Source organism: Chiloscyllium plagiosum, chromosome 6, assembly GCF_004010195.1.
Source record: "Chiloscyllium plagiosum isolate BGI_BamShark_2017 chromosome 6, ASM401019v2, whole genome shotgun sequence".
Classification (NCBI taxonomy): domain Eukaryota; kingdom Metazoa; phylum Chordata; class Chondrichthyes; order Orectolobiformes; family Hemiscylliidae; genus Chiloscyllium; species Chiloscyllium plagiosum.
In genome coordinates, this window is record NC_057715.1 from 95874614 (window position 1) to 95899252 (window position 24639).

General features: G+C 39.6%; 1 protein-coding gene across 5 annotated transcripts in view; it reads left to right on the top strand.

Annotated features, from left to right (window-relative positions):
• LOC122550843 (F-BAR and double SH3 domains protein 2-like) overlaps positions 1-24639 on the top strand; it is a 229516-nt gene that overhangs the window by 170290 nt on the left and 34587 nt on the right. For all 5 annotated transcript variants that reach the window (XM_043692169.1, XM_043692170.1, XM_043692172.1 and 2 more), the window contains 4 exons: positions 3157-3318; positions 15679-15813; positions 21961-22044; positions 23464-23641. In XM_043692169.1, coding sequence (XP_043548104.1) covers positions 3157-3318; positions 15679-15813; positions 21961-22044; positions 23464-23641 — 559 coding nt within the window. The remainder of the gene's footprint in view (positions 1-3156; positions 3319-15678; positions 15814-21960; positions 22045-23463; positions 23642-24639) is intronic.

The window sequence follows — 24639 nt, forward strand, 5'->3', positions numbered from 1 at the left end:
CCTTTTGTCCTTAATGTATTTGTAAAAACACTTTGGATTCTCCTTAATTCTATTTGCCAAAGCTATCTCATGTCCCTGTTTTGCCCTCCTGATTTCCCTCTTAAGTATACTCCTACTTTCTTTATACTCTTCTTCAGATTCACTCGATCTATCCTGTCTATACCTGACATTTGCTTCCTTTTTTTTAATCCAAGCCCTCAATTTCTTTAGTCATCCAGCATTCTCTATACCTATCAGTCTTCCCTTTCACCCTGACAGGAATATACTTTCTCTGGATTCTTGTTATCTCATTTCTGAAGGCTTCCCATTTTCCAGCCGTCCCTTTACCTGCGAACATCTGCCTCCAATCAGCTTTCAAAAGTTCTTGCCTAATACCGTCAAAATTGGCCTTCCTTTTCTAATAAGCCCAGCCTGTCCAAGTTGCCCACATGACGAAATGCTCATTGGCTCCTCTAACACCACTTCCATTCCTTCCTTAAAAATGGAAGACAAAATAGTGTACAGTATTGCAATGTGGTCTCTCAAGTGCACTGTAAAACTCAAAACATAACATCCTTTCTTTTAATTTTCCATTCCTCTTCCAATAAAGGGTAGTACTCTATTAGCTTTGTCAATTACATGCTGTACCTGCATACTAGCCTTCTGTGATTCATGCACCAGAGCTCCTAAATTCCTCCGCGTCACGTGGAAAACAGGGAGAACTGGCCATTTGGGTACAGAACTGTCTTGAAGGTAGAAGACAGAAAGTGATAGTGGACAGTGAAGAAGGTTACCTCAGAGTACAATGGGATCTTGATCAGATGAGTCAATGGGCCATAGAGTGGCAGTTGGAGTTTAATTTAGATTAATATGGGGTGCTGCATTTTGCAAAGGCAAATCAAGGCAGCACTTATACATTTAATGGTAAGGTACTGGGAATGTTGCTAAATAAGGAGACCTTGTTCATAGTTCCTTGAAAGTGGAGTTGCAGGTAGATAGGATCATGGAAAAGCATTTGGTATGCTTTCCTTTATTGGTCAGTGCGTCGAGTATCTAAGTTGGGAGGTCATGTCCTGTACAGCTGCAACATGAGTTAGGCCACCTTTGGAATACTGTGTGCAGTTCTGGTCATCCTCCTATAGGAAGGATGTTGTGAAACTTGAAAGGGTTCAGAAAAGATTTTACAAGGATGTTGCCAGAGTTGGAAGGTTTGAGCTATAGGGAGAGGCTGAATAGACTGGTGCTATATTGTCTGGAGTGTCATAGGCTGAGGGGTGACCTTACAGAGGTTTATAAAATCATGAAGGGCATGGATAAAGTAAATAAACCAGGTCTTTTCCCTAGTGTGGGGGAGTCCAAAACTAGAGAGCATAGGTTTAAGGTGAGAAGGGAAAGATAAAAGGGACCAAAGGGGAAACTTTTTCTCACACACAGTGGTGCATGTATGGGATGATTTGCCTGAAGTGGTAGAGGCTGGTACAATTACAATATTTTAAAAGGAATCTGGATAGATATGAGTAGGAAGGGTGTCGAGGCATATGGGCCAAATGCTGGCAAATGGGACTAGATTAGGTTGACATAGACAAGTTGGATCATAGGGCCTGTTTCTGTGCTGTACATCTCTATGACTCTATCTCAGAATTCTACAGAAATTCTCCATTTGATAAATACTCTGCTTTTCGGCTTGCTTACCAAAGTGAACAACTTCCAATTTTCCCACATTATACTCTATCCACCAGATATTTGCCCACCCATTTAATCTATCTGTATCCATCTGCAACTTCTTTATGTCTTCTTCACAACATTCATATCGTGGTGTTGACTGTCACTTCTTTCATAAGTCATCGATATAAATTATAAACGTTAAGGCCTCACCAAAGGCTCCTGCGGGATTTCACTTATCACATCCTGCCAATCAAACATACTTTATGCATACTCTCACGTTGTGAGCCAGCCAGCTAGCCAATCTTCAACCATGCTCATATGTTACCCCCTATATTTTAAACGATAACCTTTAATGTGGCACCTCATCAAATGGCTTCTGCAAATAACAATCGGTGATTGCCGTGGTCACCATTGTCAAGACTAGCTATATATTCCATATTTATTAATTACATTTAGATTCCAGTATTTACAATGATATGATCTGAACTTTTGTTCCCACTGCATTAGTCATGGCTTCTGGAGTATTAGTCCAGTGACATTATTTGTATTTCATGATCAATCTGTCTACTTTTCGACCCTTAAATTTCCTTAATGTATTTCCTCTGTGAATATCAATTTCTAAGTTCATCACTCTCACAAATGCCTAGGTTACCCTCTATCTCTAACATCTAATTTGTTTTTTCTGCTATGTATTAATCGCCATGTATTTTACGCAATTAACCTGAGCTAGTTGTACTCTGATATCTGTGTAATTGATAATGTTCACATTAAAATTGCTTGTCTGGACTCTGATATGTAGCTCTTGCTTGTATTATGATTTTTCCCAGAATACTTTTTACTATTATATGATTAATTAACCTTGTTTCACGCTCAATCCAGGTCTAAAATAGCATTGATCCCTAGGTGCTTCCATAGTGATTCTAAGAAACTATTTGATGAAATACGGATTTCTGTATGCCACAAGATGGCAAACTGAAAAGACTAAGGCTTTCCTTGTGATGAAATTACATAATGAATAATACATATTAGTATGATTTCAAAAAAAACTAGTTAGTATCCATTCTGAAGAAAGGTCACTGGACTCAAAACGTTAATTTCAATTTCTCTGCACAGATGCTGCCACACCTGAGATTATCCAGCAATTTCTGTTTTTGTTTCTGATTTTCAGCATCTGCAGTTCTTCTGGTTTTTATTGTTTTTGCAATTTGTATATAAAACAAATGCGCGTGGGTGTTAGTTTCTTGCATGAAGGTTTTTCTTTTTACAAAACTTCAAGTTACAGAACCTTTGGCTGCATGAGATTTGTGTTGAATTTTGAGCTTTTTTACCATGAGGCTGAGTAGATTTTATAGTAATATCTTACCAAGCTCATCTTATGAATTACCTATTCTGCCCTGTAGTATCCATCACAACCAATTCCAGCCCCATATTACCACGTGTTGTGATTGCACAATGTTTCTTCTGTTCAAATTCAAGAATTTATTAAAAATTACAAAATATTTTATTTTTCAGACAGTTAAGCTAAAGGCTGAAGCACGACTGGAGCTACTGAGACAGATTGGAGTTGCTGTGGATACATGGTTGAAAAGTGCCATGAATCAAGTAATGGAGGAATTGGAAAATGAGCGCTGGGCAAGCCTCCCATCACTCCCAAACAGTGAATCTGTACACCTGGTAAGATTTTATTGTGTATGTTGATGACATCCATCTCTGTTTCATTACCACTGTCTGTAAGCTGTCAGGTGTTTTGTGTTTACTCCTACGATATGAGTTTTTCTGCAAAGCTAACTTTGTTGCCCATTACTAATTGCTGTTGAAGGTATTGATGTACTGTCTTGCTGAACAACTGCAGTCCATGGGGTCCATGTACCAAACCTTTGCAGTTTGCAAGGGATGTACTTCCAAGTCAGGATGGCTTGGAGGATAATTTGGAGGTACTGGATGAGCAGCAATTTCCTCCAAGTAAATATTTCTAAGGTCTACCATCCACAGCAAATTCTGTTCCCTGACCATTGACACAATCACTCTCCCTGGTAACTGTCTGAGATGAAACCTGACCTTTGCAGTCTTAGTGTCATCCTGAAATGATTATCCCACCATCACCATGATTTGTCCAAAGTTGCCATTGTAATAATCCCAACACAGTCAGCTCATCTTCAGCTGAAACTCCCATCTTTGCCACCTCTATACTTGACTTATTCCAACATCATCTTGGCTAGCCTGCTCTCTTCCACTTCAGCTTATCAAAAGTCCTGCTATCTGAATCCAAACTTCCATCACTCCAGTGCTCGCTAGCTATGTTTGCATCTGCTTTGTCAATGCCTTAATTTTAAAATTGTCATCCTTTACTTTCAGAAGTCTTCGTGACCTTGTTGTTCTCTATCTTCGTAACATCAATAACACCATAGTCTTATGATCTTGTGCTCCTCCTAATGTGTTGTTACTCCAGATTTGATGGCAGTACTTTCGGTGCAATAATGTATGTTATTTGGGAAATGTTGTTTTTGGGATCGTGTGCCAAATGGCTGCTAAGTTTTCTATGTCCAAAATAGTTCAACACAGTTCAAAAATGCTTCGTGACATTGCAAAAGGCAATATATCAAAGCAAGTTTGTTCTTATATTGTCTTTTGTGTCATTAATAAGCTATTGTTTTCCAGAGTTGAAGTGGGGGCAGATGGAGGCACACAGGCCAGGGACCATGCAGTCTGTTGCAACCTCTATTGGAGAGGGTTCAAATCAAGTTAGCAGAGAGGTGGAACCAGGGTGTAACATTAAGGAGGAAAAACAAGGTACAAAAGAATTGGAAAAGACTGATAGCACTCGGATTAAAAAAAAGGTTATGATGTTAGATGGGAGTCTGAGAAAGAAGGAATGCAAGAGTGTCTAAGTTAGGTTTACAGCACATACACGTGAATGTAGTTAATCAGTAAGGTTTAATAAGCTGTACGCAATCTTGAAGATATGACAAGAACTGACACCTGGCTTGGAAAAAAAAAGCAGAACTGGGTGCTAAATCTTTCAGGATACAAGGTGCTGGGGTAACATAGAGAAAGGAAAATTGGATAGATATAAGTATTGAATAAGGAGGGTAATACAGTGCTGGAGGAGTAGAATAACCAAGGGCATAACCTAATTGGTTAGAGCTAAGGTAACAGAGGTGCCATTATTCTGCTAGGTGTATTCTGTAGGCCACAATTAATGACAAAGATAGACAAGAGCATATTTGCAAATAAATTGCTTCGAATCTGGAATGAAATGTCTGGTGAAGCATAATGAAAGCAAATGTTTTAATAATCTTAAAATTTGCAGGAGGATGGGATAAAGGTGAAGGACGGAATTAGCAAAGTTGCGCTCTGAGTATTGACACTGGCATGATGGAGCAGATGGTTTTCCTTTGTGCTGTAATAATTTCATGATTCACATGTTCTAGCAGCGCACAGAAATGAGATCTCAAGTGAGCTCAAAAGGCCCACAGACATGTTGAATAATTGTGCAGTATTATTAAATGAGTTTGCTCTTGTATTTAATATGATGCTTATGCTTGTTTCATTGAAACATATATGTATATTTAATGACAAGCTGAAAATATCTGTCTGCAAATTGTAGTGATAATGACATGTTTGTTCTGTCTAGAACTTTCAAAACTTTCATCTCTAATCTGGCAAAAAAAAATTCTATTTTCTAGTTTTCTGATTCAAATGGAGATGTATCAACCAATTTCAGCTATTTAAAATTGTTACCATTTTATCTTTAACAACATCACACTGAAATGGAACAGAGAGGCTGGAGCAAAAGGAAGTGCTAATGTCAGACACTTGGATTTGTTTAGCAACACAGCAGAAATCTAGTTGAAAGTAGTTTTGGAGTAGAAAATAACTACTTATTGTACAGAACAAATTTTATTATCGTAGAAGAAAACTTACTGCACTGAGAATGATCGAGCAAAACAAAACATTGTTCTTTCCACTGCAGTGCTATCCTACAACACAAAACTGAACACAAGACTTTTGGGTTAAGACCTAGTAATGAATCATCATCTCAGCACGGACTTAACTGACAAGATTATGTTTTATTAAATTGAAAAATGATGATTCCAATTTCTGTCCATTTCAGTTTCATTTTCTTTGCCATTGATAGTGATTCAATAGATATATTTTATTTGGATATGAAAATTGTCTATTTTTTATCAGGCAAGCTTAACAAGTTGTCAAGTATTTGATATAGAAATTACACGTTTATGGATTGTGGGTCCCAAGAGTTTTCATTTTCTGCAAATATTCTTTAAAATCTGTTTAATTGGAAATGGTTTTCAACCTATGTTACTAATGGTCTCTGGTTTGTTATTGTCTTGGTAAATCATTGTGGTGACAGTACAAAATGCTGCATTTGTCATGGAGGGAATGACAATACTTGTTTAAGGTGTTTGAATACTGGTCAAGCAGGTTGCTTTGCCTGGGATGGTGGAGAGTATTCAGTTATAATGCTTGTAGACAGTAATCAGCCTTTGGTGAGTCAGCTGCTAAGTTTCTCGTTCCCAAATTCCCAGCCTCTGACCTGCTCTTGTAACCAGAACATATGGTGAGTCGAGTTAGATTTCTGGTCAGGGATAACCTGCAGGATGTCGATAGTGAGTGAATCACCAATGGTAATTCCATTGACAGTTATGAGGAGATGGTTAGATTCTCTCTTGTTGGAGATACTCACTACTTGGCACTTACGTGAATGTTACTTTAAACTTATTAACTCCAGCCTGAATGGCATCCAAATTTTACTGCGTGCAGGCACAACTGCTTCAGTATGTGAGGAGTTACAAATAATAGAACAAGATCTACACTGCTGATGAGGAGAAGCAATTCAATTGAGCAGAGATTGAGCCATTCCGAGTTGGCGCAGCTTTTATCACAAATTAAGTTTGATTTTCTGTAGAGAAGAGCTAAACTCCCTCAGAAGGAAGATTGAATTTTAAAAAAACTGTGACTTTGATTTTTGGATGGGCTGTTTAAAAATTTGTGGGTTGTGGCATGCTTGTGTCTGCCATGTAATGTGCAATTCATGTTATGAATTCTACATAGCCTTGCATCTTTTTGCCACTTCCAATATTTAGCCTGTTTCTGCTTGAACAATGCAATGGCCTCTTCTGTTAGTCACTTCCTGTTTTGTTATTTATTCATGTGATGTAAACATCACTGATGGACCAATATTTATTGCCTATCCCTAGTTGCTCCTGAGAAGGTGGTGGTGAGCTTATTGAACTGTAGCAATCCATTTGCTGTAGGTTAACCCACAATGTTATAAGGGAGAAAGTTCCAAGATTTTGACCTAATGACACTGAAGGAACAGCAATATTTTTCCAAGTCAGGATGGTGAGTGGCTTAGAGACGAACGTGCAGGTGGTGATCTTCCTGTGTGTGTCATGCCCTTGTCCCTCCAAATGGCAATGGTCCTGAATTTGGAAGGAGCATTGGTGAATTTCTGCAGTACATCTTGTAGATGCTACACACTGCTACTACTGTGCAATGGTAGTGGAGAAAGTGAATGTTTGTGGATGTGGTGCCAATCAAAAGGGCTGCTTTGTCCTGGATGGTGTCAAGCTTCTTGAGGGTGTTGAAGCCGCACTCATCAAAACCAGTGGGAGTATTCCAACATACTCCTGACTTGTGCCTTGAAGATAGTGGACAGGCTTTCGGGAGTTAGGTGGTGAGTTATTCACTGCTTATTATCGTGACCGCACTATATATACCATATCTAAGATTTATTTATCGTGCAACTCTTTCTGACATTTACAAATGGTGGTGCCATTTCCAGTTAAATAATTGATAGGAGCTATTCATCAGTATATGTAGATGATACATTACAGACAGATTTTGAATCAGTTACTTCTTGATTCTGTTCTGAAACTAATGTTGTAAAAGTGAAGTTATTCATGTACCTTTTTATATCATATATATTCTCTCAGATTGATTCATTAAAGCTAGACTCTGCTAATTAAGAAAATGTTACAGTCAGAGGCTTTTTTAGTGTGAATTTCACGATTTTAGGTAGTTAATACATAGCAAACCAACTGCACATTTAATGTGAAATTGATGCACCTTAAATCATTGCATATTTAATATAGAATTGTTCATTAAAATATTGTATCCAGATACTTTCAATGCAAGCAAGTTAACACTAGTAGTCTGGAATTTATCTTGCTGATTGAACATATAGTTTAGTAAGAATGTTGGCCAAATAAAGGTATTCAAAGAATTTTCAGAACCTGCATAGATAAAACTTCGCTTCCAGGGCAGAAGAACAGATAATTTTGTCATATCAATTGTGAAGTTCACAAACATGGATGTAATTTAATGCTCTCCCCCATGTCAGGAGGGAGTGTTTGATCAGGTGTAATTTAATGCTCTCCCCCATGTCAGGAGGGAGTGTTTGATCAGGTGTAAGGGTATTGCACTCCTGCAATTACCCTAATTAAGTCTGTGGCAAGAGGCTTGTGGAGGCCGCCTTTTACTGCATCAGTTGATACCCTTAATTTGCAGCAACCCTTGTATATTTTCTGGCAGGCTTCCAGAAGGGATCCTCATTCATATGCACCCGCTATCTAATTGGTGAGGGGAGGGAAAACCCACAGATCCAAATCTTTACTGTTGATGATCCCAACAATTCCCTGTGACCTTCGTGCCATCCCCCTTCTCCGCGCCCCATCACCCCCACCCCCACCCCCACCCGCTTGCCATCATTACCCACCTGTGCTTGGGATCAAAATGCCATACAGAAAACAGGTGAAAGTCTTTCGTCTACTCATCAGTTGATTGCAAGACTCCATTTGTCTCCATTAAATATTCTATAATGTTTCTCTTGCACATATTAGTACTGTGAAGAAACGATGACTCTGAATATATGGGTCTATACAGTTAAAGCTGGAAATGTGTTGCTGGAAAAGCACAGCAGGTCAGGCAGCATCCAGGGAACAGGAGAATCGACGTTTCGGGCATAAGCCCTTCTTCAGCTTATGCCCGAAACGTCGATTCTCCTGTTCCCTGGATGCTGCCTGACCTGCTGCGCTTTTCCAGCAACACATTTCCAGCTCTGATATCCAGCATCTGCAGACCTCACTTTCTCCTATACAGTTAAAGGTAATGTTGAAGCTTATGAATTATATTCACGTGTTGAACTTAGCTCCCAGTGAACTATTACAGCTCACTTAAATTTACACATACAGACTGCCAAATTAGATGAATAGTACTGAAGCAGTTAGTTTTCAGATGTGCAAACCAAGTTGATATCTAATTGAAATTTTGTCTCCCAATTGTAAGGGAATCTATACTTGTAAAGTTTCAAGTTTTTGAGAACTTGAATTGAGCAGGACAACTGGATAGGGAAACAAAAGCTAAAGCAAAGCTCCAGTTTCTGTAGGAAAAATAAACATATTTGGCAGTCCAATCTTTTGGTAGATTGACTTAATTCGTAGGTCTAAAAAGATAGATCTGAATCTGAGGACCCATATGCTGTAAGGATTGTCAAACTAATCTGTAAGATATGAAACAAAAAAACAACAACTAATGGCAGATGCTGGAAGATCTGTTAATTTTTCTGCCATTCAATACATAACTTACAGTTCAATTGACTACAGTTTGCCTGTTTAACTGTGTTCATTCTGGATGTTGCGTATAGGAGGTTATCTAAAGTAGCATTGGTATTTGATTTGTTTAAGTCATGTACAGTAAAAATGCTTCTATTTTATATCATGGAATTTTGTGGCTTCATTTTTGTAGTAAATAACAGGGATTTTGTAATCATTTAGAAAAAGTTCCTAGTCTCCACCAAGATCATAACAAAATTAATAAAACTCTGGCCTGAGTAGGACCTGAGGGGGTGTTGTCTAACAGAGACACCTAGGGATGCAGGTACATAATTCCAAGTGGACAGCGGTGAAGAAAACGTTTGACAAGTTTGCCTTCATTGGTCAGAGCATTGAGTATTGGAGTTGGGCTATCACGTTGCAGCTCTACAGGACATTGGTGAGGCCACTTTTGGAATACTGTGTACATTCTGGTCACCCTGTTAAAGGAAGGATGTCATTAAACTGGAAAGGGTGCAAAAAAGAATTACAAGGATGCAACGAAGACTGGAGGGTTTGGAGCATCAAAAGCTGAGGGGTGACCTTATGGAGATTTATAAAATAATGAGGGACATAGATAAGGTGAATAGCTAAAGTTTTTTACCTAGGGTAAAGGACTCCAAAATTGGAGGGCATAGGTTTATGTTGAGAGGGGAAAAATTTAAAAGGAACTTGAGCTGCAACCTTTTCAGACAGAAGGTAACCTGTTTCTGGAATGAGCTGTCAGAGGAAGTGGTAAAGCTGAGTATAATTGCAACATTAATGCAGGCAAATAGGACTAATTCAATTAAGGAAGCTTGATGAGTGTGATCAGTTTCCATGCTGTATGACTCTGACTGTGAGCCATGCCTGTATAAAAGTCCTTGGAGCGGCATGATGGCTCAGTGGTGAGTTTTGCTATCAAATAGCACCAGGGACCCAGGCTCAATTCCACCCTTGGGTGACTGTCTCTATGGAGTTTGCATATTCTTCCTGTGTCTGCATGGGTTTCCTCCAGGTGCTCAGGCTTCCTCCCACAGTCCAAAGATGGGCAGGTCAGGTGGATTGGCCATGGTAAATGCAGAGATAGGCTGGAAGCCTGAGTTTGGGTGAGGTGCTGTTTGGCAGGTCAGCACAAACTTGATAGGCCAAATGGCCTTTCCCACACTGCAGGGATTCTATGATCCCTTCCATGGTCTTACCCTTTTCACTGTCTGCAACCCTCACTGGCCTTACAACCCTCTGATATAGTTATTTTCTAATCGTAAGGTATCGGAGCAGAATTAGCTCATTCAGCCCATTTGATCATCGCTGATATGTTTCTCATCCCCATTCTCCGGCTCCTCTAATAAGCTTTGATCCTCTTCCTAATCAACCTGTTCAGAGATGTTCTTGCACTCATCTGGATTAGGTGGGACTTGAATCCAGGCCTTCTGGTTCAGAGGTGGGATCACTCTGCCGTGCCACAAAAGCCGTCACAACCCACTGAAATATCTCCTTTCATCTAATGTTGCCCTCTTGACTATCCCAAATGTTAGTCGCTTCACTGTTAGCGCTGTGCCTTTAGCTGCTTTTGTCCTAAGCTCTCGAATTTCTTCTGGAAACCTCTCCATCCCTCTACTTCTTTTGAGATGCTCCTCAATATCTATCCCTTGATTAAGATATTGGACATTTTCCCTCATGCTGCCTTATGTGACATTGTGTCCAATTTTGCTTTAAAAAGCTCCAGTGAAGCCTTAGGGTGATCTATTACAGGAAAAGCACCTATAAATACAAGAAGTTATTGATGCAAAATAAATTGACAGCAAAAGTTGTTATATAAAATAAATATAAATTGAAGTTCAATAGATCCAGTTATCTCCTAGGTTTTTGAACTGGAGGCATATTTTAATTATCTGCAAGGCCGTTGCATTTTCTCTTTGCCTTCAGAATATCTATTGCATTTCTCAGTGCTAGTAATTCATTCATAAATTTAGACAAAATTCTAATAGTGATTAATTTTAAAAAATAAATTATTTTTTCATTCACTGTAATCATAAAGGCAAAACAAGTGCATGCCTCCTGGATTTTTCCTAAACTTGTAGCCATATTTATGGAAGAACTAACTGAAAGAGACCCACTTTCTTGAATAGAAAAATAGATTTCACAAAGAGTTTCAGCATAAGCATCTGTTTAGTATTTCTGTTGTCAACCTGCCATGAAAGATTCATCAGTTTGATTGATTGTAATGTTAACGTTTTGTGTCATGGGCAGTGCAGATGATTTAAAACACTTTAATCATACACCGGTATTATGCAAAAAGCCTTTTAAAATGATTAAACCTTCTAGTCTTTTGTGAATACATTCTATGAATATTCATTATGATTTCCAAATCATCTCTGAAGGTAGAATGCAATGGAAAGGAAAGTCAATGACATGACAACTCAAACAATTAAACGTTTGTTGTCAGAAAGCAAACTAATTTCCATTTGCATTGTACCTTTCACAATCTCAGGACATCGCTTAAAGTACTTCACAATGTAATTAGTTACTTTTAGTGTAGCACATTTTAGTTGGCAAATGCAACATGCTGCAAGATCCCAAAAATAGCAATGACCTTGAATGTTACCAGATTCTAGATTAGTGGTGCTGGAAGAGCACAGCAGTTCAGGCAGCATCCAAGGAGCTTCGAAATCGACATTTCGGACAAAGTCCTTGAATGTTACAAGTTAAGGTATGGATTTTGGCTGGTGTGTCATGTTTTGGTTTAATAGTGCCAAGGAGACATTTACATCCACTTCAATTGACAGGCAAGTCTTTTAATGTTTAATGTTTCACCTCAAAATAGCAATGCATATTTTCATGAACTTGCGTTCTGGTCAACCCTGCATTCAATGTAATCTCCATCTGAAACCATTGAAAACCCTTGCATTGAAGATTTGAATGTTGTTAATGTCAAAATTTCTGTAGGATCCTATTCTTTAAAATATCATGCTCTCAAAATTTACCACACACTGTAAATAAATCACTTCAGTTAACTCACATTTATATTGTGAGTTTAATCAAGAAAAATATCTCCAGGATTTCACAAAAATGTAATCAGACTTAACAGTTGACAAGATGGATCAGTTCTTTATTTTCATTTGCTTTCATACATTGTTAAGATATTTTCAGTGCTCTGCCTTTCAGAAGGTTTGTTGGCTAATATGGCTAATACTGATTAGATATTTGCCAGTTGGCATAGGAATTATTGTGTATTCCCTAATTGGAACTGGGTCATACATGACAATGAGGCTAGACCCTCCCTTCACAACAGGGGAAATGGGTAGAAACTCCGAATGTACTGTTGCTAGGTGTTTGTGTACCAAGGGGTCTACACACAACTTGATGCAACCACACACAAAGGTAGCTATCAGGATGAGGGTGGCGTTGGATACGTTGGCTTCCTCATCCCCCCCCCCCCCCCCCAACTAGAGCTTTTTACATGGTGGCCCCGTGAACACAATTCACCTTTGACCTCCAGATGCAGTGGCTCGGGTGACTGCAGTGGTGCAGGCTTGGAATAGGCCAAACCTGCATCGCATACAATAACTCTGACAATACCTCACACCTGATAACCAAGGTTTTACCCACAATGATAAGGGCATGGTTCCCCCACCTGCCAAATTTAAGCCTCACCATGGCAATTCGCTGCTCCCAAATTTTGGTGCACAACCTGGCCCGTCCAAACCATATTCCCAACACTTTCAGGTAATCTGACCTGACAGTGAAGAGGGTAAAGAATTGGCCCAATTCCCAAAGACCGTGACCTCACTCTTGCCTCAAGTTACCTTTGTTTCTGAGGTCAATTTGAACTAGTCGCACATGCTCATGAGTCTGCATACTGATAGTGAATCCAAGCAGAAAACATTGACACCATCCATGTACAGGGAGGCCTTGACCAGCAGGCCTCTGCTACCTGGAATAGTCACCCCTCTCAGGCTTGGCAAAAGGTTCTATACAATGTACAGATAAGGCAGGAGAAAGTGGGCACCCTGGCTGATTCCACATCTGATCGTAAAACTTTGATTCCCACCCATGGATCGCGACTGCACTACTGATGCTGCTGTGGAGCATTCAGAATCAATTGCAGATTCCCTCCCCAAAGCACATTTTTGAGAGCACTTCCCACGAGGGAACTTGGTGGTTGTGCTGGTATTCCCCCATATCTACGGCCTTATCTCTGTACGTTGTATAGAACCTTTTGTCAAGCCTGAGATGGGTGACTATTCCAGGTAGCAGAGGCCTGCTGGTCAAGGCCTCCCTGTACATGGATGGTGTCAATGTTTTCTCCTGATAAGGACCTTATCCTTTCTGTTGATAATGTTTGTGGGTTAGATGATACTGTCTAAGGAGCCTTGGGGTGAAGGGTGTGAATGTTTACAAATGTTGTGCCAGTCAAGAAGGCTGCTATCCTGAGCGGTGTCAAGCTGCTTAACTGTTGTTGAAACTGCACTAATCCAGGCAAATGGGGAATATTCTAGCACACTTCTGACTTGTGGCTTCTGGTTGGACAAGCTGTGGGGAGTCAGAGTGAATTAATCACTACAGGATTCCTAGCCTCTGACCTATTGTTGCAGTCACAGTATTTATATGGCAAGTCCAGTTCAACTTCTGGTTAATGATAACTCTCCAGGATGTTGACACTGTGGGATTCAGCAGTGACAATGGGCAATGGTTAAATGTCAATGGGCAATGGTTGCATTCTTTCTTGTTGGAGATTGTCATTGCCTAGCACTTGTGTGGCATGAGTGTCACTTATCACTTGTCAGTCCAAGCCTGGACATTGTTCAGATCTGCAGCAATCTGACATGTATTGCTTCAGTACCTAAGGAGTTGCACATGGTCCTGATCATTGTGTAATCATCAGTGAACTTCCCACTCTGGCCTTGTGATGGACGGAGGTTCGTTGAAAAAGCAACTGAAGATGATTGGGCCTAGGACACTACCCTGAGGAACTCCTGCAGAGATGCCCTGGAGCTGAGATGACTGACATTCATCAACCACAACTAAATTAGTTATGGCTCCAAACGGCATAGAATTTTCATAATTTCCATTGACTCCAGCTTTACTTGGGTTCCTGATTCCACATGAGCAAATATGGCCATGATATCAAGAACCATTTATCTTACCTCTGGTCAGCTCTTTTGTCTCTGTCTGAACCAAGCTGTAATCATGTCAGGAATTGAGAGGCCCTGGCAGGATCTAATCTATATGTCAGAGAACAGGTTATTACCAGGTAACTGCTGATTCCTAGCATTATTGATGATCCCTTCCATTACTTTACTGCAGATCAAGAGTAGACTGGTGATACAGTGATAGCTGGGTCGAATTAGTCCTGTTTTTTTTTCTCTGCAGGGTATATCTTGGTAGTTTTCCATATTGTCAACTGGATGCCAGTGTTGTTGTTCTGGAACAGCTTGGCTAAGGGCACGGCAAATTCTGGAGCACGAATCTTCAGTATTATTGGCAGAATATTGTTCAGGCCCATAGTCTTTGCAGTATCCAGTGCCTTCAGCCATTTCTTGATATTTCATGAAATAAATCAAATTGGCTGAAGTCTGGCATCTGTGTAGCTGGGAACCTGTGGAGGAGGCCAAGATGGATCATCCACTCATTGCTACTGAAAGAAGATTGGTGCAAATGCTTCAGCCTGGTCTTTTGCGCTGATGTGCTCAGCTCCTCTGTCATTGATGATACTGATGTTTGCAATATTGTGATAAATTTTCAGTGCGTCAACTTGAGAAAGACAGATGAGACTTGGTAAACATTTAGCAGGTGAGTAATCTAAAACAAAAGAACTGAGATTTGATGGAACACTGGGTAAACTTGGATTATAATCGCTTGACCCAAATTGATAAGGAAGATCTGATGTTTGTTTCAGACAATTAAAGGATAGACACCTCCTTTCTGGCATTTAGAGAATAGTACTGTTGGTTTTGCCAGGGTCCTAATAAGTGATTGAAAATAGATATAATAAGGTAGAACCCTTCAGACCATAGACAGATCCATAACAAGGGAAGATTAATCTTCAGATCAAGCTAAGGTAATTCAAAATGACTCCAGGAGTTTTGTTTTTTGTTCACCCAGCTAGTTACAAATATAGGAAATGAAGTTTTGGAGAAAGGCACAGATATAAAATAATTGAGCTGTTTTAAAATAAATATATAATGATGATATGGCAGCATTAGGAGAGTTGGGGAAAGGTCAGAAGTGAAATCAATAAAAATTACCATGTTAACACAATAATGGAGCATGCCCAATGAATTGAAAACCCGATTTAATTCCTGGGTATGTAATTATTAAAATAGGACGATCTTTTTATCATTCCTGCCACTCTTCAGTTGCAACATGTTGCAAAACATGATTTATCAGTGGATTAGTGTAATAATTGACCGCCTGTGATTTTTAATGCTGTATGCAGGGCACTCTGAATCTTGAAAAGGATGATGGTGAGGAATATGAGGACAATATGGATGTGTTCGATGATAGCAGCTCAAGTCCTTCTGGCACATTGCGGATGTATCCCCTTACCTGCAAGGTGCTGTATTCATATAAGGTCAGTAAAATTTAAAAGATGTATTTTGAGAATGGTGTGAAATGTGATTTTGTTCTCCCTGACAGTGAAAGGACTCCATTTCCCAGGTCAGTGGAAGTTGATGAGGTGAAAGCCACATTAGAATGCCTTTCTGACACATTTCTATTATTTGGATAACTTCTGAGGAGGACAAGGAAGTAAGTTGGTAACTCAACTAAGCAGACAGCCAGTTCCACCATGCAAAGATTTAGTTTCCAATATAGTTATAATTTTCTTGCCATTGGAAAGAGACCCTGCCACAAGTAGAACCTGCCACAGAAGACAATTAGAGCTGAAGGATTTATGTACAAATAGAGATACCACCAAGACAAAAGGCTGGCAGAGTAACAAAAACCAATTATGCGGCAAAAAACACCCTTCACAGCAGCAGCCCTACCAGCTGTAAACTCTTCAATCTAGCATTTGCAAGAGACCTCAGATGTATTTCCATGCTTGTTTACCTGCCTCACCAGGACGCACCTCTCCTGGTGAAGCTACCTGCTGAACATTACTGCAATCCTCTGGGTTTCATGTTTTCCTGCTCCTTCTACCATTCTTACATCAACTGGGGTGCCAGAAACACAAGTTTAATTATCTTGCCCCATCCAAGAACATCACGCATGATATCCCACCACTGCCATTTTCAAGTACCCAACCTGTAAAAAGGCCAATGTCAGAATTATGAATGCAAATTGGAAGCAGGAGTAAACTGTTCAGTCCCACAAGCCTGTTCTGTCATTCTGTAGAATCATGACCAATCTTATTGTAACCTCCAATCTTTCCTCCCTCTCTGTCTCTGTTCAAAATATTGAATGGTGCTGTTGCCACATCTTTTCAGGAATTTTTCAATTTCTCACCATTTTAAAAAATACTGTGTACATCTGTTTTTTCTATCAAAGTGGATACCCTTCCATTTTTTTCACTTAATATTCCAGCTGCTATGTTTTTATCCAGTTATTAAATCTGTCCAGATCCTCCTGAAAGCATTTTATATATGTATCATAACACATATTTCTGCTTTACTTTGTATCATCTGCAAATTTGAGAATGCTGCATTTAGTCCCCACATCCAAATCATTGATTTTTTTTGTGAACAGCTGGGAGTCAGTACTGATGGTTGTGGTATCCCGCAAGTCACAGTCTTCCAACAGTGAGAATGACCTCATTATTCCTACTCTCTGATTCTGCCTGTTAACCAGTCCCTAATCTATACCAGTACATTACCTCTCATTCCATCTCCTTTAATTTGGCTAAACAATCTCCCCAGGGACACCTTATCAAAAGCCTCTGAAATCCAAGTATGCAGTGTCCATTGACTTCCCATTATCAATTTTGTTAGTAACGTTAACAAAAAAAAACTCTTAACATGTTGTCTAACACGCATCTATGCTGATTGTGATGAATCAGATTCATTTTTTATCCAGTGTACTTTTATCACATCCTTTTTGATAGAATGTTACTCGGGGAAACTGACAATGTAAGGTAGATGGACTCTAGTTCCCTTTTTTTGTCCCCTTGCTCCTTTCTTAACTTTTGCAAGTTTTAAGTCTGCAGGAAAGATTCCCAAATCTATGGAAGTTTGGAAGATAATTACTAAATGCATCGAGTATCTCTACAGCTATCTCCTTCAACACTCTGGGATGCAGATTATCAGCTCTTGGAAGTATTTTAGCTTTCAGCTCCATTAATTTCTCCAGTACGATTTTCCTACCAGTACTAATTTTCTTCAATACTTCATTCTCCCCTGTTGCCTTGATCTTTAATTCTGCGAGATTTCCCATACTATCTTTAGTGATAACAGAAAGCAATCATTCTGTTTCAGTACTATTCCTTCATCCTTCATTATAAATTCTCCTGACATCATTTTTCCTGGACTCTGCATAGCCAAACATTTAGTCTTTTGCAAACTTGCTGAGTGTTTTAGTCATTTTTGTTTTCTTTGCTAGATTGCATTTGTATTCTATTGGCCCTTTCCTTATCAGTTTCTTGGTCCTGCTTTGCAGAGTTCTAAAAATTTCCCAATCCTCAGATTTATTACAATTGCTGGCCATTTTATGAGCCTTTTCTTTGAGTCTTATGCAAGCCTTAAGTTCTTTTGTCAGCCACAATTGACTGACCATTTTGAGTTGTTTCACCGTGAAGGAATGTAATGTTGCTGTAAGCCATTTAGTAGTTCTTTAAAGACTATCCATTATCTATGTGCAGAGTGTGGTGCTGTCTGACCTGCTGTATTTTTCCAGCTCCACACTCTCAATTCTAATCTCCAGCATCTGCAATCCTCACTTTCGCCTATTATCTATGTATAGTCATGCCTTTTAATGTAGTTACCCAGTCCAGCTCAGCCAACTTGTCTCTCATAGTTTTCTTTACATTCAAGTTTTAACATCCTTGTTTCAGGTTGAACTCCATCCCTTTCAACCGGAATGTAAAATTCTATCATATTGTTGTCACTCATCCTTAAATGTTCTTTTTTTACAGATTATTAATTAAGCTGTTTCATAGTATGTTATTAAATCCAAAATAACCTGTCCTTAGTCAGCTCTTCAAATGCTGCTCTAGAAAACCATCCACCACTCCAAAAACACGTACTCCATAGCTTTATTGCTGAATTAGTTTACTCAGTCTATCAGCAGATTGAAGCCACTAATGATTACTGTGTTACATATGCTATAAGCTCACAGTTCATGATTTATATCACGGCCCAAATTACCACTCCTACTTGATGGCCTGTAAATAACCCCAGAGGTAAAAACAATGACTGCAGATGCTGGAAACCAGATTCTGGATCAGTGGTGCTGGAAGTCCAGACAGGTCAAGGCGACAGTGTGTAGCTGGAAGTTTGAAACTAGGATGAGGTGGGGGAAGGGGAAATGAGGAAGCTGTTGAAATCCACATTGATGCCCTGGGGTTGAAGTGTTCCGAGGCGGAAGATGAGGCGTTCTTCTTCCATGCGTCTGGTGGTGAGGGAGCGGTGGTGGAGGAGGCCCAGCACCTCCATATCCTCGGCAGAGTGGGAGGGGGAGTTGAAATGTTGAGCCACGGGGCGGTTTGGTTGATTGGTGCGGGTGTCTCGGAGATGTTCCCTAAAGCGCTCTGCTAGGAGGCGCCCAGTCTCCCCAATGTCCTGCTCCTTGCTGTTTCTCATTTCTGCGCAAACCGGTTACTCTCACTTTTCTTCCTATGAGATCCTCCCTTACTAATGTACTGATCCCATCTTCTATCTTCAGCACAACTCTTCCTTTTTTCCCTTCTCATCTATTCTCTCCAAATGTCAAATATTCTTGAATACTTAGTTTCCAGTCCTGGTCACTCTGCATCTGTGTATCAGTAACGACAATTATATCATGACCAGTCACCTCTATTTGTAACTTTAGAGCATCTAACTTGTTGCAAATGCTACATGAATTCAAGTTGAGTGCCCTTTGCCTTTTTGCATCATTCCACATTTGAGGCACATTCAATACTTGGCTTTATTTCTCCTGTGTTCTAGTTTCCCTCACTGCTTTTCTACTTCCTGTTACCATCTTTCACTCCCTTCCAATTTGTGTTCCCCTCCGTTTCCCATCCCCTGGCAAGCGACTATAAACCAAGCTCAACAATATTACCAAATCTCCCTGCAAGGATATCAGTCCTAATTTTGTTTAGGTGTAACCCATGCAGTCTGTAATCCCACCTGCCTCATAACTGGTTCCAATGCATCAGAAATCTGATACCTGGCCTCCTATATCAGTTCTCCAGCTATGTGCTCAGTTGATTGATTTTCCTGTTCTTATGCTGACTGATGTGACACTGGGTATAATTTGGGAACAGTGCTCTTGATTTCCTAACCCCCTGACTACTGCTTTTAGGACCGTGTCCATGTTACTACATATGTTGCTGTTACCAATGATTTATGGCTGATCCCCTCTCCTAGATTCAGCAAAAATGGCACCATACTGACAAAGAAAGTGATGAAGTTTTGTTGGTTCGGACGCCTTCTTGCAGAGCACTTCAGGGAACATCTCCAGAACACCCGCATCAATCAATCCCGTTGCCACATGGCCGAGCATTTCAACTCCCCCTCCCACTCTGCTGAGGACATGCAGGTCCTGGGCCACCTCCATTGCCACTCCCTCTCTACCCAACGCCTGGAGGAAGAATGCCTCATCTTCCGCCTCGGCACCCTTCAACCTCAGGGCATCCATGTGGACTTCACCAGTTTCCTCATTTCCCCTCCCCCCACCTTACCCCAGTTCCAACCTTCCAGCTCAGCACCATCCCATGACCTGTCCCACCTGTCAGTCTTCCTTCCCACTAAGCGCTCCACCCTCATCTCCGACCTGTCACCTTCACCCCCACCTCCATCCACCAATTGCACTCCTGGCTACTTCTCCCCAACCACACCTTCCTCCCATTTATCTCTCCACCCCCGTGGCAATACAGCCTCATTCCTGATGAAAGGCACCTGCCCAAAACGTAGATTCTCCAGCTCCTCAGATGCTGCATGACCTGCTGTGCTTTTTCAGCACTACACACTCTCGACTTCGTACTATTACAACTGAGCAAAACATATGGAATGGAAAGGAAACTTTGATTGTCCACTCATGTTTCCACCACCCTTGCCTGGATTGCTGATGCCAAAAACTCAGGCCAGAAACCGCTAGCTCAGTACAAGCTATTACATTTATTTCTGTATTTTAATTCCTCTAATTAAGCAGAGTGAACCTATGAAAAACATTGTATTTTAAGGGCTTGCAAAGTTTCTCACAGTTGTAGTCATTTAAAGTCGGAAAGGGCATAAATTCAAAACAAACTTCTTGGAAAACTAAGTGATCAAATTTGTTGTCTGGATTGACTCAAAACAACATTAAGTTCAATATAAACAAGCAAAGGGTGTCTCAAATCTGCATAGAATTAGATACTTGGATGTTAATATATTTGAACGCTCAACTGAGGAATGCAGCAGAATTGGTAAAATGTCATGACATTTGCTGGATTCTTTCAATTGTTTAAATTTCAACAACATTGTCAAATCGAGCACAGAAGTAAGCTTAATAAAATTAGGTATAATAATTAAAGAAAAGTCCTGTAATGAGTAGTTAAAATAATAAGTGTTCCATTGATACAGAAGCTATTGAATGAATCTCAACTGAATGATTCAGAAAAAGAAAGGTTAATTATTTGACATCAATTAGCGATGAACACTTACAGAAAAACTAATGATATAAAATTTGTGTTCTCATCTAAAGATCTGATTAAGAAACATCCTCACCAATTTTGCACTCTCCTTTCCTAATGTCATTAACTACATAAAATTCTACAGCTAACAGGTACCATTGTGGTATCTTGCCACATTGATCTTTAGTTTTATATGAGCCATAGCTTTGCTTTTTCTGCTTTGCTGTAACCAAGAAGTATGAAGTATTTCAAAAGCCAAATTATATTGATTTTTTCTTTGCTCTATGCACAGAATTGTGCTGAAAATGTGCAGAAATTGGCCCTCGGATTTATGTGGAAAATAGTTGAACTTTTCTGTCTTTGGTCTATTTTGGCATCATTTGCATTACAACTACAGAACTCTTAGGAAGCAGTTTTCGTTGGCACAGTTGCAAAACAGAAATTCATGGACAAGGTCATTCTAACTGCAAAGTGCAGTGTTTTGTGCTGGGCCTAATTCTGGGATCCTCCATCAGCATCACTGCAAAGCAAGCTGCTTCACACTAGTCTATTATCATCATACATCCAATCTATATTCCTCAGTTATTGAGTTTATTTCAGTAGCTTTTTTGAGTGAAAATATATTCATATTAATCATACTTTTAATCATTGTATTTTCAGGGTTTGGTGCTGTATATTTTAAGTATTAAAATGAATGTGAAAGTGAATAATGAATTTTTGTGTTAAAACATTCATTTCAAGCTAAAGCAGGCTAGAAAATGAAATGATTTCAGCTAAGTAATTAAGCACAACTTATTCGAAACATGTCAAGAACACAGAAAGTATCCATAATTGGAAAAGCTTTTATTCAGATTCATAGAGTCATAGAGGTTTACAGCATCGAAAGTGGCCATTCTGTCCCTCTAGCTGTTAATTTGCACCACTTGTGAATTGACATATATGGTTACTGTTTATCCTGTTTGCTTATTGTAGGCTAATCAACCAGATGAGCTCACAATTGAAGAACATGAATTCTTGGAAGTAATTGAAGATGGTGACATGGAAGACTGGGTGAAGGTTTGCATTGCATTTCATGTTGTGCTATTCTCCAAGTTTCTATTACTGAACGCAAGTGTCAACTATCAATCAGAACTTGTGGCTTCAAGTTTCACTCGAGACTTGAGTACCAAAGACCAGGCTGATAATGCATTATAGCACTGAGGAACTTCACCGGCTGTGTCTCGCTGTCTTGCGCGCGCTCTCTGGCTCAGGTGCACTGGCTCTGGCTCTCGTGCTGTCTTTGGCTCAGGCTCTCATACTCCTTCTCACAGGTAGGCATAAACGATCTGGCACTAATTTGTAAAAGAGCAAGGGCATCATCCCTGTTGGCTTGGCCTTTGAATTAAAACATTTTAATATATTTTGAAAGACCTAGTAATTCACAGTTTATAAATCGAATAATTTATCACAATCTTATCATTGTTCCCCTTTGAAAATAATTGAAAGCTAGAATAGTTCACGAGTAACATTTTAGCTCCGCAGATCAGATCCTGGAAAAATTGCCCTGGGATGTCGGATTTTCATTTCAATTGGCGAGGATTGTTGGGTCATGGCCTGGGCAACTGTTAAGTGAGAGCAGGGCTTCTTAATTGTGAATACAGGCTAGGTGCATGACCTGTCTCAGTTCATTGTCATATAATACAGTTTAATAATTTAAAAAACTGGAATCATGTCCCCAGCCCACACCTTTCACAGCCCCTCCCTCCTACACACTGCTAAAGCCCTATCCATGCCACCTCGTATTCTCCATGCTACCTTATGTCCCTGTACCTATCCTATGGCCCCTTATATGACCTATGTCACCCTGTGATCCTCTACCCACCTACATGGACTCTCATGCCCTCACTACATCCTAGGCTCCACATACCACTGGCCCTCTATAATTTATTTGGCAATTTATGCCAATCCCTACATCCTACTCTCCATTATTATGTCCTCCCCCCTCTTCCAGCCCCATTTCAATTCCAGCCCATCTAGATTCTACCATAGGCAGACATCAGGAGCCATGCTGACGTAAAGTGGTGTGTTTATTCTTCAACTGTTCAAATGCTTATGTTCCTTTTAAGCACATTCTTCTCTACATTTTGTAATTTCAGAGATTTATCATCTCTGGTATGGCTAGAATTTGGACCTTTTCTTTGTGAGCACATTTTTTTTTAGTGTTAATTATTGTACTGCAGGGGACTTCTCAGTGTTGAAAATGACCACTTTTGAAGTCAATGTCACTCAAGTTCATTGGACATCATTGCTTAATTTCACTAAAACTTTAAAATCACATCTTGGTTAAAACAGGTTTTTAATTTATTTTTCATGAGAATGTGCTTGGATGTGGTTCAGAACCTTCCCAACTGTTGATTTTTGTAGGGGAAAATGCTCAAACAATAGCATTTATTTCTCTTGTTGGTATATTATTTGTATGTTTTCTGTCATTTAAAGGCAAGGAATAAGGCAGCTCAAGTAGGATATGTACCAGAGAAGTACCTGCAGTTTCCAACTTCCAACAGTCTAATCAGTATGTTGCAAACTCTGGGTTCCTTGGATGCACGATCTCATTCCTCCAGCAACTCTACAGAGCCTGATCTGGTAACTGGTGGCATTAATGGAGATTCCAATGGTAGGCCTTTTTTTCAATTTCATTGTAACTTTTTTTCACAGATATATGGGCCATTTTTCTGGTTGTTTGTCCAGCTGATTTCAGTACGAAATTTGTCCAATTAGTGGAAAAATGTTCAAAATGAATGTCTTTGAAAAAAGTATAAATTTAATTTTGGTTCTAATGTTGACGTAATGAAATACAGAAGAAATCTGGCAAAATAGAATTTTTAAAATAAGATGTTGCCACCTTGTCGTCCCTGGTTAGAATCCTCCCAGAGCAAATTTGAAGATCTGTTTGGTTTTGGAGCATCACATTTACAAAAGTATATGCTGGTTCAGCAGACTTTACAGCAGTGCTGAATTAGAATTTCAGGTCTTGGGCAGTAAACAATAAGATTGAATTTTTATAAACCAAATCGTTGTAATATATTGCTTCCTCTCTCACACCACACCAGGTGATGCAAATTTATGTTATGATTTTTTTTGTAAGTACATACAGTGTACAATAAAGTGACAAGATTCTGTAGTTTTGAACAAATAAACATATATTTTATTAAACAGAGATAGAAAAGTGCAACAATCTATCATATACAATTTGTATTGTAACATCCAGAATTAATGTGAGCTAAGTGGCAAATTGTGGGAAAGTTCCCTTTAAATATGTTCAAAACAGATCCCATGAATTCCCCATACATTGGACATAGAACAGTATAGGCCCTTCGGCCCTCAATGTTGTGCCAACCTTTTATCCTACTCTAAAGTCAAACTAATCTACATACCCTTCATCTTACGATCACCCATGTCCGTTTCCAAGAATTGCTTAAATGTCCTTAATGTATCTGACTCTACTACTACTGCTGACAGTACATTCTATGTACCCACCACTCTCTGTGTAAAGAAGCTGTCTCTGACCTTAAACCTTCTTTCAATCACCTTAAAATTATGCCCCCTTATGATAGCTATTTCTGCCCTGGGAAAAAAATCTCTGGCTATTCATTCTATCTATGCCTTGCATCA